Below are 25,000 nucleotides of genomic sequence, written 5' to 3'. Positions count from 1 at the left end.
AAATAAATAACTGGGGAATTGTTTCAGCAAACATAATTTTCAATGCAGTCACTAAACTGTTATCTGTGTTTGTCGTATTTGTTTAGACTCAGTGCAGCTGGATTTAACATGATTTTAGAAAAGATATAACTCTACCAACTGAGTACAGTAGGAGCTGATGAGAGCAGTCTCAGTTCTCAGTCTGAAACACAGTTCATTGACCGTACTAAATGTTGAAACTGCAATCTACTTTATTATTGCTATGAATACATATTATGTGATAATGATAATTTTATTATATGATGATTATAAAATTTTAAAAATATTTTTAAAACTTCTAAGAAATACATGCTATTAGTTTAGAAAAATACATCCTGTGAAGAAGATAGCTTTGTAAATTTCTGGATTTTTAAAAAATTTCTGGATCTTTTACTAGCCTTTTTTTTTTGCTCATACATTTATATTTTACAAATGCTATCATGGAATCTTTAAAAAAATATATGAGTATTCAGGATAAGAAAATAAATTTCAGTCCTTAATAAAGTTGTATGCTATATTTAGGTAAAAGTCATGCCCTATTGATTCCCTTTAATGAAATAGTTTCAAATACATAGAGAAGCTTATATTTAACCATGGGATAAATAGATTACATAATCACTTTACAATCCATGAGCCCATCTTAGAACATTCTTTAATTAGAATAGTATTTATTTATTGATACCTTAAATTTTGGCTTTTTAGAAAAACAAATACAAACAAAACCTGTCTCTCTCCTAAAGTTCTTAAGTTATTTATTTGAACTAAAAACAAAAAGAAAGAAAGAAAGAAAATCTGAACTTTAACTTGCAAATAAACTTTTATGGGGGAAATTATAAGTGAAGCTTTCATCACTTTAGTTTTTATAGAATATACCACTTCTTATTGTAGTCTTCGACATCTTTTACTTTTACTCCACTCCTCAGAATCTACTTTATGACATAATATTAAGTGTGATTTTTTACCCCACCCAGGAATGTTTAACTTACCACCAGAAGAAGGAGAGTTCTTCTCAGGAAATGTTCCCTGTTTCAACATCACCCAGACATATATGGGGCACTTAGCTTTCAGCCCAGAATCGTAGGCTTCTTCTCATTGGTTGGAATCTTCCTTGAAAGAGATGATTGAGCAGTGATTGGTGTGGGATCAAACTGTGGGCGCTGCCCAGTCATTAGCCCTGAGGAAACTTAAGTAACGCCTCAGCTAGTAACCAGTAGTAAACCATTAATCCATTTAGATAGGAAGTCATATAAAGTTTCTTTAATTCATAAGGGGAGTTGGATTGGTCAACAGTAGCATCCAACAAAATATAAGCAGTGCTTCGGTCGTTCTGTACTAAGTAAATTGAATCCCATTGTCTTCACATGATTCCTGGTGACTTCCTATTGTTTCGCATGTATAGCAAAATCTAGGCTTCCAGAGATAATTTCTATACTTCGTAACAGAATATGGTATTTGAGGTCATTTTATCTTGCTTATAGTAGATATTAGCTTAATTCTTCTCTGCATGGGAAGTGAGCAGATTGAATGTAGACTCAGTGATTTACTGAAAATATTTCTGGCTAGTGGGAAAATCGTTTCAAGCAAGAATGAAACTGTGTTAAGTTTCCCAGTGGCCTTTTTGTCTCTACCTGACAAAACATTTATTTCAAACCCAGTTTTTTAGTTTTGTTGAGGGAAAGGTTTTGTTCAAATCTGTGAGGTGCTGATTATTAAGACAGCACAAACATTTCCTCTGTGCAGGTTCTGTCATTGGTTTTCGATCGGGATGACTGAATGAATCCTCCTTGTCTTTTTTTTTTTTTTAAATGGATCTCCAATCTTTTATTATTTTGCAAGCACACCCATATGCACACATGCAGACACATATATACACACATACATACCCACACACAAGCAAGATGCAAGGGGCCCAACCCATGATTATGGGTGATGGGAGGAGGGGGGAGGTCTGGGAGAGGGGAAGATAGGGAATGGACAGATGGCCCTGTTCAGCTCAGTTCAGCTCAGCACCTCCTTCCAAAGGCCAGGATGCTCCCTGAAGCTCAGGAATTTTTGCTCCAGACATAATATCACCTCTGTTCCTCTTCGTGCTTGACAGCAATGCCTAAATTCCATGACTATACCAAACAGAGACGGGAGGTAGGGGAAGGTTGGGAGCCAAATATCCAGAGATTGGGAGAGGGGCAGCTTAGGGATCCAGACAGGGCAGGAGGGCAGAACTACTGCTACTGCTCATTGGGGTTGGGGTTGGCATCTGGGTACTTGGTGAGGTCGAAGGTCAGGACTTTGCTGATCACACAGTCCCCTTGCTCGGGGTAGACGCCAATGAGGCTCTCAGCCTTGGTGTAGAACTCCTCCTTGAGAGAGATGACGATGGCCTGGAAGTTGCAAGTCGACTGCTCCTTGATGTAATTTGCCACCTTGCCAATGTTGGTGTTATCCAGGGCAGCATCGATCTCATCCAGGACGAAGAAGGGGGCTGGCTTGTAGCTGTGGATGGCAAAGAGCAAAGCCAGAGCCACCACTGTTTTCTCCCCCCCTGACAAGTTATCCATAGGTCGGAAGCGTTTGCCAGGAGCCACACAGTTATAGTTGATGCCATCCAGGTAGGGCTCCTCAGGGTTCTCGGGGCCCAGGAATGCCTGGGCACTGCTGTTGCGGGATAGGGCCTTGTAGATCTCATCGATGTTGGTGGCCACAGATTCAAAACAAGCATTGAAGCGGTCAAAGCGCTCCTTCTTGATCTGTTCGAATGCCTGCTTGGCTTTCTTGGCTCGCTTTCGGGCTGCCTCAAACTCATCTGAAGTCTCCTGGAACTTGTCTCGGACACTTTCCAGCTTCTCCATGGCTTTCATGTTGGGGGCAGCAATACGCTGGAGTACACTTTGCTGCTCATTCAGCTTCTGCTGCAGTATATTCATCTCCTGTTTGATCTCCTCCTCATCCTGGGCATCCTTCAGATCTTCACACAGGTCACCGTAGTCAATCTCAATCAGGGCCTCTCGTGCATAGATGCTGGAAGTTCGCTGGGAACCACTTACAGAATCCTCCCCTTGGGAGCTACCCTCCTCCTGACTAATGTCATCCATGGTGCCCTTAGACAGTGGCAACTTGATATCCTGCATCTTGCAAGCCTGCAGCAGGTTGTGGCGGTCACTACGTTTCTGTTCCAGCTTGGTCTCAATGGCTGTTACCTCCTTCTGTAAATGGGTCATTTCCTTGTTGGCGCCCCCCAGTTTCTTACGAATCTCCTCCATCTCATGATTCTTGTCATTCACCTCCGATTTCTTGGCCAGGTGCTGATTCTTCAGGTCTTGTAGCTGGGCCATGGTCTCATCTATGATCTTCATGTGCCTTTGTTCCTCCTTCTTGAGCTTTTCTATCTCATTTTCATCCTTTTTCACTGTCTGCTCCCACATGTGTACTTTATCCTGGTCCTCTTTCAGTTGGTTCTTTTCAAAATCCAACTGGATGCCCAAGCGAGTCTTCTGATTCTCAAATTCCAAACGCTTCTTGGCAATTTCATTCTGCCGCTTCACCTTCTCTTCCTCGAACTCCCGGATGTTGCGCACACCAATCTCCCGACAAAACTCTTCAAACACCTCATCCTCTACCTGGTTCATCTTCTCCTTCAAGTCTTTCATTTCTCTCTCACGACTCTGGATGATCCTCTTGATATCATTAATGCGAGGCCCAAAGTTGGCTAGCTCACTCTCCAGTTTGGACTTCTCCTGTAGATTCAGGGCTAGATGTCGTGTCTTGGTCTGTTCCAGGTCACTCTGCGAGTACTTGAGTCGCATCTGCAGTCCGTGGGCCTGAGACTGCACCTGACGTAACTCTGCCTCTTTCCGCTTTGCCTTTATCTGCTCTTTCAGCTCGTCTGTCAACCGCTCCTTCTTCTCTTTTAATTTATCCACTGCTTTCTCATCCCAGCGCCGAGCCTTGGCCTTCAAGTCACTGGCCCCACCAGAGATCACCCCTGACTTCTGGAATAGGGTCCCATCCAGTGCTACCGTCTTGTGACGCTGGTGGCCTCCAAAGGCAATGCGGCGAGCATCCTCCACATTGTCACAGACGAGGGCATTGCCACAAGCATACTGCAGGGCCTTTTTGATGTGGGGTGGCTCATAACGAATCACATCGATCACCAGCTTGGCCCCCTTCAGTTCCCGGAGCTTCTCATCTGTAGGTTTCACCTCCAGGTAATCAAGAGGCAAGAAGGTCTCAGGCTCCCCACGTTGTTCCTTGATGTACTGAATACAGTCCCGGCCTGTCTTCTCAGAGTCCACAATAATGGCATCCATGTTCTTGCCCAAAACTTTGGTTACAGCAATCTGATACTTCTTTTGTGTGGGTTGACAGAGGTCAATGAGGCGGCCATACACAGAGCCAGGGTACAGGCGCTTGATGCTTTCCATAATCTCTGCCTTTCGCTGTTGGCGGCTGCTCTCCTGTCGGTCAATACGGGCATCCCCCAGCTGTTCCATCACCTGGTTCAGCTCTTTATTGATCTCATCAATACGCTGCTTGGCCATCTCCACCTCCTCTGTCAGCTCCCCCTCTAACTTCTTCTGCTCCTCTAGGGACTGCTTGCTAGTGGTGATGTATTCCTCTAGTTTCTCAATCCGTTTCTGATTCTCTTCAATCTCCCTCAGCTTTTGCTTAATCTTTGCCTCTGTCTCTACTTTCTTCCGCTCTTCCAGATCCAGCCGGTCCTGGTCAGCCTTCTGATCTCTATTGAACTTCTCCAGCTCCTGGGCCAAGGTAGCTGCTCTCTTGCTGGCTTCTTCTTTTAATCGGTGGTATTTCTTCACCTGATTCTCCTCCAAGGTCAAGTCTCTGCCCTGACTCTGACTCTCCTCTTCCATCCGTTCCTCAAACTCCTGCCGGGCTTTCTCTACTGACAGCATCTCCTTTTCCAGCTCATCCATGTCACCTTTACGCTTCTTATAATGCTTCTGAGCATTCTGCAGGGACTTCTTGGCTGCTTCCAGCTTCTTGATTTTGTGGGAGGTATTCTCCTTAGCTTTGATGTACTGAGGCCGCTTCTGGTTCAGCTCTGAGTCCTTCTCCTTGATCTCCTTCTCAATCTGTTGCTGCTCCCGCATCATTTTGCCCAGCTCCTTCTTCTTCTCCTTCAGCTCATCCTCTACCTTGTCCATTCGCTTCTTGTCCTTCTCGATCTCCTTGTTCTTAGAGGCCAATTCCTTATTGAGCTTCTCAATTTCCACTTCATTGTGATAGAGCTTAAAGAGCTGCAGCTGCACCTGAGCTCGCACCACCTCATCCTTCAGGCGCTGGTAGCGGTCAGCCTCTTCTTTCTCCTGTTTGGCCTCCTTGCGTTCAGCCGCAATGTTTTTTTTGCGATGGTAATTAAACTGTGTGTCCTCTTCGGCCTTCACCATTTCCTTCTTTCGCTTATCATATTCCTGGGCCAGCTCCCCAGAGCGACTGATCTCTTCAAATAGAGCTGTCCTCTCTTTGGGGTTCTTCATGGCAATAGATTCCACAGCACCCTGGAAGACAAGGAAGTTACGAGCTTTGATGAGAATGCCCAACTTCTCTAATTCCTCACTGTATTCGTGTAGCTGGACCACTTTGTTGTTGATCTTGTACTCAGAGGAACCCCCAACAATGACACGGGCAAAGGTGCGATCCTCAGCACCCTCCTCAGAGTAGACCATGCTGACAAAGGCCCGGTTGGCAGCTGGCTTGCCCACAGGAGCTCCGTGGATCAGGTCCCTCAGTGTCTTTACTCGCAGGTTGCTTGTTTTCTCACCTAACACAAAGCTGATCGCATCCATGAGATTTGACTTACCAGAGCCATTGGGTCCAATGATGGCGGTGAACCTTTGAAAGGGTCCAATAATCTGCCGACCCTTGTACGACTTAAAGTTCTCGATCTCAATCAGTTTCAGGAAACCCATGACGGCGACGGCGCCGGCGGCGGTACAAAAGGCGGTACAAAAGGCAGCGGTACAAAAGGCGGTACAAAAGGCTCCTCCTTGTCTTTTATAAGAAGCTGTCCAAGTGATTTCCAGCTATTTGAGCAGCATGATTGTAGCTTGACACAGTGGCTGGGAGCAAGACTCTGAAGTCTGTATATTCAACTCTCATCCAGCTTTGCCACTTCCTGTGTGAGCTCTGGCAAATTTGTCGATCTCTCTGTGCCTTGACTTTCTCATCTGTAAAATGCAGTTGTGAATAATAATGTTACCCACCTTGCTGTAAAGTTATCAAGGGGATAAAATGAGTTACTTTGTGCTGGATTTAGACCAGTCCTCCTTTGTACTTAAGCACTTTAACTGTTTTGGAAATATTTACAATTGACTGATGATTTTACTTAGTCACATCAAAGATTCCAGGGTGAATCATTAGAGACTGAGAGAGGTACTATGCCCATTACAGTAGGGGAAAAGGTAGGTCAGTGAACCGATGCTGGATTGTAGAAAAGGGTCTGCAGATACCTAAGTAAAACCGCTTAGATGCTCTTAGGCAAATGTCATGCGAATTAATCAAGCTAATGTCATGAGGCTGTTTCAGAAATAGAGACAGAATTACCACTGCGTACCACTAACTCACTCTGCTCTTAAGTACAAGGCATTTATCTGTTCAACAAAAGGTTCTGAGTCTCCACATAGAAGGCACAGATTCAAATTCATTTCAGATTATTCCGGCTCTTGCTATTATTTAAACAGCTAAGATGGGGCTGGGGCTCAAAACAAGCCCTCATCACTGGCCCTGGATGGAAGCTGTGAACTTGCTGGCAGTTACTTCTGCTACCTCTAGTCCCCTTTTCCTTCAACCATTCCCTCAACCCCCTCCCCTCCCTCTTTCAGGAGCCCACCTATTTATACCTTAATCTTTGTCCTCTGCCAAAGATTGGGAATGTGTCCTATAGTGGTCAATTTCCTTTTTCCTTGCTGCTTGTCTGCCTGACTACAGTGTCGTGTGAGTTAGTTTTAGTCTTGCTCTTATATCAATCAGACATTTTCATTCTAAGCCTTTTATCTGTAACTGTGAAATGAAAGTCTTTGTTCTCTATGAAGGGGATTTAGACGTTCTGGAGCAGATGGGAGATGGTTTGGGGGATATGGATGAAATTACACCATCTATAAAGCCAACCTTGAAAGGTAAACCCAATTTAGGCTTTTCAGACATGTGAGTAAGGTAACAGGAGGAAACTGTCTGGAGGTATGCTCCTCTATTTTTTCTCTTGTCTTTTCTGATGGGGCTCTAGGGAAGGGGCAGCTAGAGGATCATCTGACTGTAACATTGGACATTCCTAGAAGAACTAGCATCTCATGAAGTTTTCATGATGTATCCATACTGTTACCATTCTCCATATTTTTTATATTGTTTCTGGCTCTGGAAAAAAGACACTGATGATTCTTTCCCTGGCTGCTACCCCCCAAAAGTCTAAGGTAAACAACAGATCATGAATAAAAGCTATGGATAAAAGATTTTCTGTTTAGTGGGACTGAAAATAATACTATGGTGGAATTGATGATATCTGAAAAGCTTCTGAGTGTTGAACTTTCAGAAACAAGGCTCATATGTCATAAACTTTTCTTGTGTTTTGGGTTTTATGGTCTTTCTTCTTTTTGAAGAAAAAATCTGTCCTTGTTATGTTCTAGTCACCAAAATGGAGGGTCTTGCTGGGTGTCTTCCTTGGGGGACAAATGGTGCATCTCATACTTGGATATATATCTTAACAAATACTTTAGAAGCCTGGGTCACAAAGGTGATGCCTAGTGTCCTGGGCACACATAATTTTCAGTACATCCAGCTGACTTGGCTCAATGAGATGTTCTTGGACAAAACTACTAACTGGCTGTAAGGTGTCCCAGGCCCACACTCCTGTACCTACTGGGGTTCAAAGAGCTCCTTGAGGTGTGGGTTTGGTCCAGAAGATTAACAACCAACACTGATGTGTTCTAAGTCTACTAGGAGATAGAAAGTATCAGGAATGAGACAGCTTGTTTTGGAATGCCATAGACTAGAGCAATAACCATATTTGTAAGGTATACAGAAATGCTGAGGATAGTGTCTTGGAGTACAGCATGGTCTTTATAAACAAGGCATCTTACATTAGACTGCCCATATTCAATTCCTTAATCCACTGAGCCACCCAGTCGCCCACCCATGTTCAATTCCTAACACAACCACTCTCTTGCTTGATGACCTTGGAAAGTTATTTAATCTCTCTCAGCTTTAGTTCCTCATCTGTGGCATTAATATAATAAAATAGAAATAGTAGTATTGAACTCAAAGGATTCATAAATGTATCAAATCACATAATAAGTGGAAAGCACTCAATTTAGTGCTAACTCTTAGTAAATGTTAGCCTTTTTTAAAATTTTTAAATTTTTTTTAGTGTGTTTGGCAGTTTTGTGTTCTGGTGACACAAATATTTTTGTATTTATTTATCTCCTACTATATTCTTCCATTTGTTAATCAGAAAGAGTCAGCATTTCATAGTTGGAAAGAATTTTAGAATAATATAATTCTATCCTTTCATACATCAAATGAAGAGAATGAAGATTGAAGAGGAACAACTTACACTAAACCATTGCTTCTTGAGGTTTGAGAATCTCTATTTCTATTGCCAATGAGGATAATAAATAATGATTGCAAGGTATGTTCCAACAATATTTTATGATTTTCAAGTTGCTTTCACATTCATTACACATCACTTGGTCCTGTCAACATCCCTGTAAATTATGCAGGATAGGTTTCTTTATCCTTGTTCTGCAGATCTGGAAAAGTGCCCCTTAGTCATAAGGCTAGTTCTTGACTAAGTCAACATTAGAATTCAAATCACAAGAGATTAGACTCCTATACTGAAAAACATCTAATGACATCTTAAATCTTCATTCATCTCAGGTCTCTGGCTTCCAGATACATTCACTGGGTTCATAGGGTGCTAGAATTGAAAGGGACATTAAAAATGCTTTGATTAGCCTCCTCCTTGAAGTCCATACAGGTTAGATGACTTGTCCAACCACATGTGTTTATTGAGTTTACTGAATGAAATGAGCTTCTTCCAGCATGCTCAAGGAAATTACAATTGTATCTTCCATGTGTCATAGTGGCACAGCCCTAAAAGCCTTAATGGCGGAACTCTCACGCAAGTGCATATTCAAATGTCCCTTTATCAAACTCTTCAACTTCATCTTCCCATGTAGAGGAAGGCATGCTACTATATGGGTCTAAGAGGATTTTGAAGCATCTGATAATAAGAAGTCCCAAGAAGATACACAAAATCCCAACAAAAGCAAAGCCAGTTTTTTGCTCCAGGGTCAATGAAAAAGCTGATACGTCGTTGACACTCATCTTAGCTGAAGAGTTGCCACAATAGGTACTACTCATTATTCACTGTCACAGCATTATGGCTCTTCAGAAGTGCTGCTGGAGTCACCTCTGGACCTAGACACAAAATTGGACTCAGTTTAGTGTTATTCACGTATGGTATTGAGCAGGTAACTGTTTTCTAAAATCAGGCAGTTTTCAAACTCTCTTGACTTAGCTCACAAAAGACGTGTGAAAACATCAGATATGGATCAGGATCAAATTGGCACTGGAGATGCTACTTCTCTTGTACTCATTACGGAATTGCCTTTGGGGACACCTGAAACTACCCATATGCACTAAATATAAAATCAGGTATGGAAGTGAATATTCAAATAATTAACCCCAGAAGCTTTTGGTTCAGTGTAAGATGGTTAAGTCATGGCTTCCTTGACCTGAATTGTCATCTAATATTTACTTTGATTTTTGCATGTGTAGATAACACCGTAAATAATCATAGGGTATTGGCTGGTCACACCCTCTAAGGTCCATATTTTAAGGTCTCTCTCCAGTGCCATTTTGTCTGATACAGATTTTGATCCTTTTAAATAGGTGCAATGTCTTCTCTTTTTCATTCTCTTAGCTTTTAGACTTATATACCTGTGTTTTCTTTCCCACTACCACTCCATATGCTAAATATTAATTTCTTAAAGAGATAGTGTTTATAAAATTATTTTAGTAAGAGCAGTATCCACTATAGCATCTTGTAAGTAGTAAGCAGCAGTAGCTGTGGATCATTAACCGTCTCCCCACCAGCCCCATTAGCTTTCAGCACCCTAAATAAACATAAAACCAAGTGAAACAGCATTATTTGCTATAAACATTCAGCTTCAAGATGAGCTCCCCAGTTCTCTTCCCAAACAGATTCCCAGTCCTTAGCTCTTTCTGTACTGAGATTTTAAAACTACAGCGAAAGTATTCACAAAGTATGTGTTGGATTGAAGCAAAACAGATTTTCCCATTTGATGTCTTAATGTTAATTAAATTAATTAACTAAATTAAGATTAGTAATTAAATCAAATGGTTACTAACCCATAGCCACCCTTCTTGAGGGGACTTCTAGCAAGTAACTTGTCATCCAATAACAAAGAATAATAGATTTTTCATGTTTGCATTTTTATTATTGCTTTTTCTAATAATTTTTAAAAATTACTTATTAAAATGGCTGACCTTTCAAATTTTTTTGGATTCGATTTTCAGAAAACAACTGATACAGAAGAGGTATGGGATGTAAAGAGTAAAGAAAGGAAGTAATTAATGAGAACAAACTTGGAGCTTTCATAGTTATTCACTAATGAATAAGCCAGTTAATATTAAGCAATATTTTACTTTATAACAGTTTGGATTACTAAACAGCTTTATCTTCAAACCATAAGTGTCAGGAATATTTAATACATTGTGCAGTATGCTTTAAATGGAAAAATATTGTTTCAAACTTCTCTGTTGCACTTCTTCCCATCAAATCATTTTTTTCTTCCGTAATATGTATAGTATAGTGACTATACTTTAATTTTTTTTTAAGATTTTATTTATTTATTTGACAGAGAGAAATCACAAGAGAGGCAGGCAGAGAGAGAGGAAGGGAAGCAGGCTCTCCGCTGAGCAGAGAGCCCAATGCGGGACTCGATCCCAGGACCCTGAGATCATGACCCGAGCCGAAGGCAGTGGCTCAACCCACTGAGCCACCCAGGCGCCCCTATATTTTAATTTTTTTAAAACTTAGTATCACTTAGATGGATCAGAGTGATTTTTCTGATTGAGGTCTTATACTATTTATCCTGTAGAAGACATGAGACTGGACTGAATATCGAATGACCTTAGGACTTAACAAGAACTTTTTACCCTGAGGAAATCTCCACTTTTATTGCTTTTTTCAGTAAAAGTCTTTTGTTGAGATCCATACATTCTCCGGTTCATTTGTTTAACAAGTGAAAACACCGAAAAGCAGGATGTTTCTACATGGACATGCTGAACCAAACCTTTGTTGTGAACTGACTGATTCAGCCAAGTAGCTAGTTTGAACTATTTTTTTCATTAGAGTCATGACTTTGCTAGGCTATATCACTTGACTATTTCAGAGGACATGCGGATAAGAGGAGGCAATAAACCTGCTTTACTGGTGGATGTGTGTGGCGTGTCTAACAGGCTCCCTTCAATGGAGGACTTCTTGCCCAGAAGCTGGGAGTGCTGCCACTAGATAGTCTTCAGCTGTATGTAGCCCCTTTTGTGGGGAGCTGCCTGCCTCACGCAAGGTCACAGTCTGTTCCCAGGGCAGGCCATTTCTAATGACTGATTGATGCAAGATTAAAAGGCCTGGTCATTTCAACTCAAAAGAGCACAACTCTGAAAGACCATTCTAGATCTAGAGTTGAACATACAGCAAACGAAGACTGCACTGGTTCCACATTATAGATTTACTTCTGCACACTCCTGCCTATTCCCCACTCTTTCACAAGTGTTGGGCCCAAGGGCACCACTTAATAAACGTCCTCACACTGAACTCTGCCTCAGAGACCGGTTTCTGAGGAACACACTTGCAACAATTGCTAGTGCAAAAGTTAAAACATCTGGGCAGTTTTAATAATAATCTGTACATTTTTCAGCTGGTCCATATTGACATTATGTAGAAACAACCTAAACTATGTATAATTATGATATTAGTTCAATTTATTTATGTTTTTAAAAATCATACTGCAGACAGAAACAAAGGGCTGTAGCTAAGCATTAGAAGAGTTAAGTCAGTTAGCTCTTAATGAGTAATCCTCTAGTCTCTGTTATTTATAGTCAGACCCATCAATTAACCAATCAAACAGACAAACAAAAAGAGGCATTTTCTAGCTGTAGCAATAAAACACTCTTCTCATTTGTCACTATTAAAATTAAAACACAGTATCTTCCAAGTTTGAGATACAAAATCCCTTATTAAATTACCTAACACACCAGATAATGCCTAGTCCTGAGAGTCTCAGACAATCTGAATTACTTTCCTTTTTAATGCAAAAATAACTAGTTTTCAAGTACTAATTATAGTTCTCAGCTTCTATCATAGTTATCCAAAAAATATCTGAACTGAATCAAAGTAAATTTATTGAAAAATACAATTTTTGATGAATAACGTTCTGGTTTCTGAAAATCTGATTTTTAGGCATCCAGAAAACATGTCAAAAAATATTTAACATTTAGTTGAAATGAATAAGAAAACTTTTGTTTGATTAAAAAAAATTGGCCCTGGAGATAAATATCAAATTTCAGCAGCTCAGAGTTCAGTGTTTCTTGTTCATTTTTATCAGATTGATTAATGATAGTATTCCTAGAAAGATTCGCATGATTTGTACTCTAGGTGATTCCAACCCGTAAGGATGAGGGTCCATGCTCAAACAGGAAGAAAACAGCATAGATTTCTACAAAGGCAATAGAAGGGAAGAGGGAATAAACTTGTATTTAGTATATACCACCACCAAACATTGCTTTACATCTATTATTTTATTTAATCCCTATAATAACCATACAAAGTTAATATTATTATCTTTAATATCCTGATGACAGAAGAGACGCAAAGCTAACAAATTTAGAGGAAATAGAGATTTCACTCATTTAGGGATCAGGAAAGAGATTGAAAGATATTGTATTTGAGCTTAGTCTTGAAAAACAGAAGATTTATGTATGTGCAGAAGGAAACAGCATGACAATAAACATGAAGGTAGAAAAGTGCTGAATTTGTTCACAGTTTGGCACAAGTAAAGCGGAGTATGGGAAACAGAACATTGGAAAGGTAGGTTGAGCCAAGATGTGAAATTCCTTGACTGTCAGGCTGAGTTTGCAATTTATTTGCCTAAAGGTTGAGTTGCTTGATGAAGAGGCCAAAATGACAAAGATTTCAGGGAAGGAGCATCATGGGAAAGAAATGGTCCAGGTGAGAAGCAATGAGGGCTTGGACTAACAAAATAGATATGTGGGAGAGGAAATGGGTTTTAAAGATATTTATAAAGATATTGGGGAAGTTCTGGCAAATGATGGAAGGTAGAGGGCCATGGAGAGAGAGGTATCAAAGATGACTCCACTCTATTAAGCCTGGACAAGTGTAAAGACAGTGTTTTCATTAGCCAAAATTAAGAAAATATGTACAAAGTGTCAATTTAGAAAGTAAATGAAGAGTTTAGTTCTGTGCTTAGTGAAGTTATGGTGTCCATACCTAGGACATAGTAGATACTCAATAGGCAGTTTTAAAAAATTAACCTAGATCATGTTGTCCAGCATAAAATTACTGGTGGGAAGAATATCTTAAGAATATTACTGACAAATAAAATTTGTGTGGAAGAATATCTCCAGGATGAAGATAGTTTAATACATAGAAGAATTTACAGATCAAAACTTAAGAGAAAGGAAGAGTTGCTGAGTTTTGCAGAAAAGGAAGACCAAGGAGGGTGCCAACTACATTCAGATATTTGAAATGTTACTGTAGGAAGCCAGATATATTGTTCTGGATTGATCCAGAAAGCAATTTTTATGTCATCCCATTGAGGTTCTATTTGCAGTCACCAAAAAGGATTGAAGATGAAAGAAGCCTAGCAATGAATCTCAGAGAATCCTTCTCTTACAAGAATAAAGCAGGATCTGCTAGTGGAGTTGTATTAGGAATGATCAGATCATAAGTGAATCTGTAGTAGGAAGTTCACTTAGAACGAAGGAAGCTAGAGTTTCTACAGGTATTGGTAAACAGTGTCAAATTCTGCAATGGTGATAGAAACTATGTGCTGAAAAACAGGGCCTTGGGTTTGGCCTTCAGACTTTTTTCATCACTGTAAAAATTTTGGTGGAATGTCCAGGAGGGACACTAAATTGAAGAGGGTTTTAAAACCAAATGATAAAAGAAACTTGACAAAAAAGAGGTTTTGCACAAAAATTTAAGTGCAAAAGTTTAGATCTAAAAACCAATTATTTCTAATAATAAGGACATGATTATATATTCAACTTTTAAAAGTAGAACCAAATAAATTCAGTTGCGGTTCAAAGAACTAGGAAATTTCTATTTTTAGCCAAAAATTGGGAAGATAAAGAACAGAGGTTTTATTAATATCTTAAAAGAATTTGGACTTTTAAATTCATTTTAAAATTCTACCTACACTAAAGATGAAAACAAGATACAAGTCAAGGTAAACAATTTAAGGGTAGTATTTAAGATTGGAAAAAAAGCTAACCATTGCTGCAGGCTGTCTCCATAAGCAAATAAATAAAAAGTTAAGCAGTTGTCTAACAATATGTTCAGCAAATAGATGCTCTTGGTAATTTAACCTATTGGTGTAGCAATTGAAATACCAATATTTTCAGGCCTGAGTTTTTCAAACATTTGCCCAAACTTTCCATTCTACTGGCTGTGTGAAATGAACAACTTGTCTCATTTCAACAGCAAGTCTAAAGTTTTTGAGAATATATTGTAAGTACAATGAGCTTTGTACTTTTCTATTGATATAGAGCATAATTTGATGAAAGAAAGTATTGCTAGTAGCAAAATACTGTTAAAAATAAATAGAACTCTCCACTTACAATACTGACTTCTTCATAATCAATAAGATATCTGAAATTACTCAATGAATGTGGATAAAAGATACATTTTCACTTTCTCTAGTCTGTGACAGAGATGGAAAAGCAAAATAAATCATTAGTTTCTGTAAAACAGACATTTTAATGCCTACCTCAGAAGGAAAACATCATCTTAATATCTTGTTTACTGGGAAATAGAAAAATGAGAGACATTTAGACCATGAAGTTATAAAACCAGGATAAATAAACCCTGTTGAGAAAAAAGAAATGAATTTTCAAAAAAAAAGAGTAGATGTAAAATTGTGTAGTAGAAGTTATTTTAAATATTCTACACCACAAAAAATGAACAAGATCAACATACAGGTACTTTAGAAATGAGCAATCGAGTTGAAAGTACATCATTTCCTTCATGACAATTGTCAGGAACTGAGATTTTTAAGTCCTGATGAGTCATAGGATTGGGCCAACAGTATAGCTGTAGATCAAAAGGCCAAAATCTCACTCAATAGCTTTGTAATTAATAACCAATAAACAAAGTCTTTCTATGATCAGTCATACAAATCATACCATTGTGAGTAGTCAAAGATACCAGTATTTTTATACCATATATATGTGTGTGTATATGTATATAATATGTATATACGTATACACACACACACACATATATATATATATATACACATACGACATGGATGTTGTATGTGATTTTTTTCTTCTGTGAATAAGTTTACTGATTAGAAATATAAAATTTCACTTTTCAGAAACCTATAGTTCGTTTGCATGCCACAATGTGCAACTGTAGAAACCAATATTGAAAAGTATATGCCCATTTTAAAAAAAAGAGAGAGAACCTCTTGTATTTTATTTTAATCAACAGGTTTTTTTCCTCTGGTATATTTATCTAGTATTGATAGTCCAAACAGTGTATCTGAAATGACAACTATTATAGTGGAATATGGTATTCTCAGTAAAAAGTATTTTAATACTGGATATCAGATATAGTGATCTTTAATGCTAATAATATGAACACACATGATTTCATAAAATGAGACATGTAAGAAAACCCAGGGTAAAAAAATAATGACTCCTCCCATATCACATATACACATCCCCCACCAAATATCAAGGTTATTAAATCCCATTCAAAGTAAACAGGGAAATGAAGCATTGTTCAGGCCATTTCTGCACAGATTAGTTAATCATTAGGAATGGAATGTGTTGGAATTAAAGAAAAACCTTAAATTACAAACCCAGATGTCGTCATAATAGTGAAGTACATACATTTCAGGCCTTGCCAGAGATCCAAAACCCTGGGATCTGCCAGAACCAATACCCCCCAACCAACCTTTCAGATTTCAACCTTTAGAGAATCTCCGTATGACTCCCCAAGGACTCTGACATTGGATCTTTTCAAATACTGGATATCTGGTCTGAAATTTTTCAAAATGTCTCACTAGAGAAACCCAGACTGTCATTATCATTCTGCTTTGTCTCCAGATCTCTTTGGACATATTAAACTAAAGAAGCGTAGAAACCTCCTACAAAACATGGGAGAAGCATCATAAAGCTAACTGCAAACACAAAACACATTTTATTTTTTCTTTTTGACAGCAGCAGCAGCAGCAGCAGCGGAAACATCAGGGCTCTTTTCTCCTTTAGAATTTGAACTGACCAGACCTGCAGGCTGTATTCCCCACCCCCCTCCCCTTTCCGGCTCCCTAGCTTCAGAAATACCAGAGAATGAGGACAGGCTTCTCCTCTAGACCTTCACTGGAACCCTGTCAGTTAATGCGGAGGGTAGGGGGAGAAAGTTACTTCGCAGGCAGCGATGTCTCACCTTCCATGTTTGTTGCCATGGAGATGAAATCCAGCGAGTAGACTTAAGTGTTGGCAGGTTTGTCTGTGTTCGCTGATCGGTTCAATAACAATGTAAAAGGCGTGTCCTGGGAACCTGCGTGGAGTCACAGGACCGTGGTTAGCGCTCTCCTGGCCTAGGTGTGTAAATGTCTGTATCTGTCAGTGAGAGACAGAGGACGTGGGCGCCCGCGAAGTACGTGTGCGCGCGCTAGTGTATTTGCAGGAAAATGTGCCTGGATTTATTCGATGTGGCAGAGTGTAAATATTTGCGCGCGCTCGTGTGTATGTGAAGGCGTCTGTGTTTGTGAGACAGAGAAGAGTTGGGAAATGAGAGGGGGCGGGGAATGGGCCACCGCAGCAACAGGCTCTATTCCTCAGTTTTTCTAAAAAGAAAAAAAAAAAATGGTGCTCATTTTCACTATCACACTGCAGGTTAGCAATCGGAGTTCATCATTCATCTGTCTTCCTAAGGCAGTGGAGGTTTAATTAATTTATTCTTAAAATCCGTGTTTTCCTCTCCTCTGCATCCGTAGCTGTGCCCCGGGCATTTTGTTGTACTGGTTGACCGTAGTCTCAGCCGGGGAGTTGACGCTAAATACGTCTTCTTTCTCGTCTGATAAGAGGAAGACGAGAGTGAAAGTGTTTTGGTTTAACTGGGGACCGCATGCGTCATTTGGAGTTTATTTTTCCTATTCTTCACCTTTTCTATTCTGCGCAAACCCAACCGGATCCTGCGCTCTTTCCCCGCCCCTGCTTTTTAGGGATTGGCGTCCAGGCGCTGTCCGTAGTGCTGAAAAATTGCGTAGTAAGACCTACCAATGAGCTAGAATACACCAAGACAGGAATGTTCCATAAAAGCCCATATGTGGTTGCATGGCACGTTTTCTAAACAGTGTTCAGTACATAGACTCTAAACTTAAACGGCATTGAAAGCAAAACAAAAACAAAACAAAAGAAAACAACAACAATACAACCTTTTCCTGCATTCTTACTTGGGGGTCTTGTCTAACTCAATTATAAGGGTCCAATTCTATTATGTTTGCACACTATATTCAGAACCTTCAAATTGCAAACACCTGTAGATTCCCTAAAAATTTAATTATTAGTCCTGTAAGTTATTAAGTTGTCAGCAATTGGGGAAAATGTAGATGCAGAATTGGGTCATTGTTAGTGTAAAAAATGCTGAAAGCCCATGATGTAAAGATGAGTTAGAGTTCAATAATAAAGTGAAGACAATGTACTTAGAGTATTCACTAATTTAGGAAATTTCATGGTCTTACAAGAAATGGGTAATGTATAAATGGGAGTTCATACAAGACTATACTGAAAAATACTTACTCTTTTTCATTTAAAACTTTTAAACACCCTGGGGATACACAGGTGGTTCAATCGTTTAAGTGCCCAACTCTTGATTTCTGCTCAGGTCACGATCTCAGGTTGGTGAGATTGAGCCCCACAGTGGGCTCAGCACTTAGCCTGGAGCCTGCTTGGAAATCTCTCTCACCTACTCCCCTCTCTCAAATAAATAAATAAATAAATCTTTAAAAAAAAACAAAAACAAACTATTAAACACTCTATAATATAGGTGCACTGCCCACCAATGAAGAAAGTGGAAGAAGTTCTTCCAGTAACATGTTCCTAGCCATGTCTTTATTGACTCTTTTTAAAACTTACTAAGGGGGGCACCTGGGTGGCTCAGTGGGTTAAAGCCTCTGCCTTCAGCTCAGGTCATGATCCCAGGGTCCTGGGATGGAGCCCCGCATCGGGCTCTCTGCTCAGTGGGGAGCCTGCTTCCTCCTCTCTCTCCCTCTACCTGCCTCTCTGCTTACTTGTGATCTCTCTCTCCGTGTCAAATAAATAAATAAAATCTTAAAAATAAAATAAAATAAAACTTGCTAAGGGCCCCCATCCTATTTTGGTAGTATATGCTAGAGCAGTGCCTCCTGAAATTAGTGTGCATATAAAACCCCTCAGGATCTTGAAAAAATGCAGGTTTTCATTCAGTAAGAATGAGTTTGGGTCTCAGATTCTGCATTTCTTTTTTTTTAAGATTTTATTTATTTATTTGATAGGAAGAGAACACAAGTAGGCAGAGAGGCAGGCAGAGAGAGAGAGAGAGAGAAGCAGGCTCCCTGCTGAGCAGAGAGCCCGATGTGGGACTTGACCCCAGGACCCTGAGATCATGACCTGAGCCAAATGCAGCGGCTTAACCCACTGAGCCACCCAAACACCCCTCAGATTCTGCATTTCTGACAATATCCCACGTGATGCCAGAGGTTGCTGGTTCAGGACCACACTTCAAGCAACAAGTTCCAGAAATATTGTATTTTGGCAATACAGTCACTCATAGAGTATGGGAAAGGAGGTCATTTTCTTCCATCTATTATTCTATGTATGTTTCTAGACTGTTGCAAGAATGTTCTATTCAAATAAGTTCAGAAGTTAACCATTTAATTTACACAATATTAACCAACTGTTTGTACCTCAAACTGCTTTTAAATTTGTTCATTTGGTTTTGATTTTGACACTGTCTAGACACATACTGCAGTTTACATCACCCTATATTTTCATACTATAACTGGCAATTACTCATTCTCTTTGCAATCCAAACTCAAGGAGAAAAAAAACCCAAGTAACATGATTTTACTGTTCATGTATGGGCCCCACACCAAGGATTTGTTGTCATGACTGGAGATTTTGACTTGTCATTTTATGACTTTAAGTATGGCTTCATACTAAATGCTCATTATACTGACTTTACAAATCTGAATGTTACAATCTAATTCTCATCCAACTTAGAAAGTGAGATAGGGCTATTGTTTCATAGATCATTTGAGTAAATGCTGATCTCTCATGTCACTGACATAGAGTATAGTTAGATTTTGAAGATTCTTCTGGATGGTTTCCTCCTCCTCCTTCTCCTTCTTCTTAAATTCATACATATATCAGTTGATACTCTGTTTTTAGTCAATGTTTTTGAATTGATGCGAAAGATAAGTTTTGACTATATATTAAGTTCCTTGGTGTTAGTTTGTGCATGATCTTGACCTTTCTCAAGCCATATGAAAGGTAATGATGTTCTGGAAAGTCTGCAAAGTGGCTCACTTAGGAAAATGTAATGAATTAAAAATCCATATGTTCTACTTCCTTTGCTAGTGGCTGGGATACAAAGATAGATGATCTTTGATCTCTGACCTTGATGAGATACTTTGCAAAACAACATGGCAAGTCTACTAAGTTTTATAGAAGTGCAGAGATTAGTAATTTATATTCTATTCTCCATTGCCAAAGAAGTGATGAAGAATAGCAATATAGACAAAATCCAGAATACCTACATTTCAGGTCCTTGTCAATGCCTGCTGCTCAATTTTTATTTTAAAAAATTATTGACAGATAAACATATAAATGCTTTTCTAAAGCACACATGATTAATCCATACTTCTGGACAGTCTATTATTTATTTTCAGAGCAATACAAATTATTGGAAAGGTAAATATATAGGTAGCATTGTTTAGACCTCCTCCAAACTGAATTGCCTTTCCTATGCTTCCACATTCTACTTTCAGCTTATATGCAAATATTCTGTATAAAACAATCCTCAGTTTACATGCCCTGCTCCATATGTACTATAGGGTTGTTACTACAGACTCGGATTTGCCCAAAACATCACTTACTATTCCTTATATTAAATCTCTTTAAAAACATTTCTTTCATTGACAGTTTCATGAATTGAACTCTCATACTCCTCCTCCTCAGTTAAACCATCCAAAGCTAAGTGGTGTGTTCTCTTATACATAAGTGCATCATAAAATTGATCCCATTTGCTCTTTCTTTTAGTCACTAGGGATGCCCAGGTAAAATTATCTAGAAATTAATAACTGTATAAAATATTAAGGCCTTTATGGTTTTTTCTCTGTTGCCTTGACTACCGCAATTTTGTTTTCTCATGTATTGGTATATTACTTTTTTTTCATTATCTGTTTTAATGTGTGTCCTATATAAATGTCCTCACAAAATCAGAAATGAAGTAAAGAAATTAGAAGTAAGTAAATAAATACATTTATTTTTCTACATTTATTTTTCTACTTTTTGGCCCAAAATGTTGACTACTGTGTGGGTATATATAGTTAGTTGTTCTATAAGTTTATTTTTAATAAGACACTAAAATATAGAAAAAATCATATAGTTAGCTATGAAGCTAAAATATAATTTATTATGACTACATAAATGTTAAGCTGGCGGAAGAAATTTTAACTTATATGACTACAGATCAGGTTTATTTCAAAACACTTTGTTTCCCTGTTTCTCTGTCTATATCCTAAATAGTATCCTTTGTATGAGTAGGAATTTTTTTTATGTCAGAGAACAGAAGTGTTGATTATCCAACTTACTAGAAGATGTGGCAACTATAGAAATTTAAAGAACATGACAGCCCCACTTTTACGAACATATGTTAGAATAATAGTGCAACAAAGGAATTAAAATCAAGAATTTCTTCTAACAATCTGGCTCAGGATACTTTTCAGAGGGAAATTTTCCTTGCTGTGAATTCTTACTACCCTGGCTCCAGCTGAATTCTTGCTCTCATATTTTCCAGGGTGAGATCATCTCTTGAACTTATTAGGCCAACATGTTACCTTCAACTTTTCATGGAAACCTACATCTTGTCTGGCTGAAGTTTGATTACTCTTTCTAAACTAAAATGTCTTAGTATAGCTGGGTCTTTTTATTTGAAAAATTTATTTTTATTTTTATTTAACATATGTTCAATATTTACTCAAATATTGAACTCTAAAAATGTATTAAAGACAAATATAAATTATTTTTGCTATAAACACTAAAAAATTAATCCAATGCTTATTTGGCTTTAGATGGTAGGTGATAATTAGCTATATCCAGAAGTCCCCTTTATCTTTAAAACTACATTCTTACCTTTTCTAGTGTATTTTTATCTAGCCATGCCCTTTTCTCATGTGAGTGGTTTTAATTTTTTTTGAGTGTTAAGATTTATTGAAAATACCATAAGAAATATATGCCCTCTACCTAAAAATACATGTGGGAAATTTTGCTCACAACATAGAGCATTCAGGGGTCTTGGAAGTTCATTTCTATAATCCCAAAGTAATCCAAGGAACTATCTAAAAATCTCAGCAAAAATGAATGGCCCATGGTCTTGTTCTCAGTTTTGCAACTTAGTGTTGACTGGCTTAAAGTCCTGTAATTTTTTTGTTCTAACCACCCTATTAATTTTCTATTTTCTTTCCTTGGAGTTCTTCCTCTAGGTCATTTTACCATCTGATCTCTAGAGAGTAGCCAATGCCGAATATGCTGACATAAGATTAGAGAGTACAATAATAGGATGATTAGATTTGATTAGAAAATGACTGTGGGATTTTTGTCAACAGTGAAGAAATTATCTAAAGTAAGTGGACTCATAAGTGAATTGAGCATGATGACACTTCAGTGTGGATAATGATCTAATGCTGGTCTGTTTGATGAGTACCATTGGAAATGAGATGTTATGTTTTGCTGGTAAACTTTTCTGCAAAGAAAAAAATGTGCTAAATGCTTCAGTTCAGAGTGATCTATTTGAATGAAGTTTCATTTAATTGGCTTTAATTTACCACCCATAAGCTTTAAATTGTTTCATGTAAAGTATACTTGAAGCCCTCTACTATATTTACTGTTGAATCTAATGAGTATGAAAGGATACCTTGGGCACAATCTCCACAAATGTGTGAGCAATAACCATGGTATAATATATTAAATTGGTTTATTTTATTGGGTTAAAGAAACAAAGAAACAGAAGGAGTTTATTTTGCTGCAGTGCATGTGTCAGTACTATGAATCAGTTAATACATAATTGGCAAATAAGTATGTCAATAGCCTGTTGAAATCCACTGGTTTATATACAGTTGTCCTCCAAATGTTAGGGTTTGACTACCAAGTGAAAGCGGCTTAAACTCAAGTCTACGCTAACACAGCTGAATGCAGTGAACTGTGGAGGAAAGCAGTCCTATACACATGCCCATTTCAATCCTTCTTACTCTTGGCTCAGTCTGGCCATGTGCTCTGTCTTGAAAATGCATACTTATCAGTTCTTCCTGGTCTTTGTGCATTTGTCCCTATATTCATAATTCAACTTTTCTTTACACTTTTTCTATCATTCTTTCCTAACTAAAAATTTTCTTGTGAGGTTCTAGTTATACTGTAATGTATATTTTTAACTTGTATTTTTAACTATGTTAGATTTTCATTTTTTGTAAATGTTTTTTGTGGTGTTCTGGCTGTGAAGATGAATGGGTTTTACATTTTCCCCCCAATGTGATTTTTTTTTCTCCTAAATATTTTCAGTTTTTTTTTAATTGAGTGGGCTTTATTTTTATTTATTTATTTATTTATATTTTATTTATTTGACAGAGAGAAATCACAACTAGGCAGAGAGGCAGGCAGAGAGAGAGGAGGAAGCAAGCTCCCCGCGGAGCAGAGAGCCCGATGTGGGGCTCGATCCCAGGACCCTGGGATCATGACCTGAGCCGAAGGCAGAGGCTTTAACCCACTGAGCCACCCAGGTGCCCCTGAGTGGGCTTTATTTTTAATTTTAATTTTTTTATGGGATGGGGGCAGAGGGAAAGAAAGAATCTTAAGCAGGTTCCACACCCAGCACAGCCTGGGTGTGGCTCAGTCTCACGACCCTGAGATCATAACCTGAGCCAAAATCAAGTCCGATGCTTAACTGACTGAGCCACCCAGGCACCCCAAGTGGGCTTTATTTTTTAGAGAAGCTTTAGTATTACAGAAAAATGGATCAGAAAGTACAGCAAGTCCCAAATACCTCTTCTCCCCTTGCCCTACAATTTCATCTACTATTAACATATTGCATTAGTGTGGTGCATTTGGTACAATTAGTAAACCAATATCGATACATTATTATTAACTAAAGTCCATAGTTTAGAGTTCTTCTTCATGTTGTTCAGTTCTATGGGTTTTGACAAATGCTTAATGTTATCCATCCACCATTATAGTATTACAATAGTTTTACTTCTTTAAATATCTGGTGCCCCTCTTACTTATTTTCTCCCCTCCCTTACACCCACCTGCAGCATGAATCCTGGATACTATTGATCTTTTTACTGTTTCTATAGTTTTTCTTTTCCAGAATTGTATATACGGAGTCATAAGGACTGTTACTTTTTCAGGACAGCTTTTTTCACTTAGCAATATGCATTTAAGCTTCCCTAGTGACTTTTCCCTCATTTCTTTCTTTCTTTTTTTTTTTTTTTTAAGATTTTCTTTATTTATCTGACAGAGAGAGAGAGAGATCATGAGTAGGCAGAAAGGCAGGCAGAGAGAGAGGGGGAAGCAGGCTCCCCACTAAGCAAGGAGCCCGATGTGGGTCTTGATCCCAGGACCCCGAGATCATGACCTGAGCCGAAGGCAGAGGCTTAACCCACTGACCCACCCAGGTGCCCCCATTTCTTTTTTTAAAAATATTATTTATTTTAGAGAGAGAGAGAGACAGATTAAGCATGAGAGAGCACAAGCTGGGGGAGAAACAGAAGCAGAGGGAGAAGCAGACTCCCTACTGAGCAAGGAGCCCGATGCAGGACCCCTGGGATCATGACCTGAGCTGAAGGCAGATGCTTAACCACCTGAGCCACCCAGACACCCTCATTTCTTTTTATTGCCCAACAATGTTTCACTGCATGGTTATACCACAGTTTAGCCATTCATTTATTGAAGGACAGCTTGGTTGCTTCCAATTTTTGAAAATTATGAATAAAGATGCTATAAACATTCATGTACAGATTTTTGTGTGAACATAGATGCATTTTGGTAAATAACCTAAGAGTTCAATTGCTGGGTTGAATGCTAAGACTATGTTTAGCTTTGTAAGAAACTGCCATACTGTCCTTCCAAGTGACTATACCATTTTGCATTCTTACCTACAATGAATGAGATTTCCTGTGGCTTTATGTTCATCACCAGCGTTTGGTATTGTCAATGTTTGGATTCTAACCATTTTAATGGTTAATCATGATATCTCATTGTTTTAATTTTCAATTCTCTAATGATAGAAGATTTGGAACATTTTATGCTTATTTTCCACCTTTGTATCTTCTTTGGTGAGGTGTCCAGATCGTTTTCCAGTTTTTAATTGGGTTGTTTGCTTTCTTATCATTGAGTTTTGAATATTTTGGATAAATGTTCTTTATCATATATATGTTTTGCA

The 25,000-nt window shown here is 38.6% G+C and overlaps 3 protein-coding genes across 6 annotated transcripts in view; all 3 read right to left on the bottom strand.

The window, feature by feature from the left end:
* The window catches only part of SLC12A1 (solute carrier family 12 member 1), an 88,886-nt gene extending 87,845 nt beyond the window's left edge, over positions 1–1,041 (bottom strand). For all 4 annotated transcript variants that reach the window (XM_046009199.1, XM_046009197.1, XM_046009198.1 and 1 more), the window contains exon 1: positions 1,005–1,041. The gene's annotated coding sequence lies outside the window, so the exon portion shown is untranslated. The remainder of the gene's footprint in view (positions 1–1,004) is intronic.
* A 788-nt stretch (positions 1,042–1,829) lies between these two features.
* LOC123944909 (structural maintenance of chromosomes protein 1A-like) lies at positions 1,830–5,995 on the bottom strand. The gene has a single exon (XM_046010346.1). It carries the CDS (start codon positions 5,943–5,945, stop codon positions 2,244–2,246), a length of 3,702 nt encoding a protein of 1,233 aa, XP_045866302.1. The 5' UTR covers positions 5,946–5,995; the 3' UTR covers positions 1,830–2,243.
* Positions 5,996–8,722: 2,727 nt separating this feature from the next.
* On the bottom strand, positions 8,723–16,880 carry CTXN2 (cortexin 2). Its single transcript, XM_046010007.1, has 2 exons — positions 16,748–16,880; positions 8,723–9,447 (listed from the first exon to the last, which is right to left on the bottom strand). The coding sequence occupies exon 2, from the start codon at positions 9,388–9,390 to the stop codon at positions 9,145–9,147; it is 246 nt and encodes an 81-aa protein (XP_045865963.1). The 5' UTR covers positions 9,391–9,447; positions 16,748–16,880; the 3' UTR covers positions 8,723–9,144.
* Between the last annotated feature and the right edge of the window lie 8,120 nt (positions 16,881–25,000).

The sequence above is a fragment of the Meles meles genome, chromosome 6, assembly GCF_922984935.1.
Source record: "Meles meles chromosome 6, mMelMel3.1 paternal haplotype, whole genome shotgun sequence".
NCBI lineage: Eukaryota > Metazoa > Chordata > Mammalia > Carnivora > Mustelidae > Meles > Meles meles.
Note: the sequence above shows the minus strand (reverse complement) of the source record. Positions and strands in the feature narration are given on the sequence as shown.

Bases quoted from the DNA above. Each gene is read 5' to 3' on its own strand.
- CTXN2 (XM_046010007.1), bottom strand. From the start codon at position 9,390: ATGAGTAGTACCTATTGTGGCAACTCTTCAGCTAAGATGAGTGTCAAC.
- LOC123944909 (XM_046010346.1), bottom strand. From the start codon at position 5,945: ATGGGTTTCCTGAAACTGATTGAGATCGAGAACTTTAAGTCGTACAAG.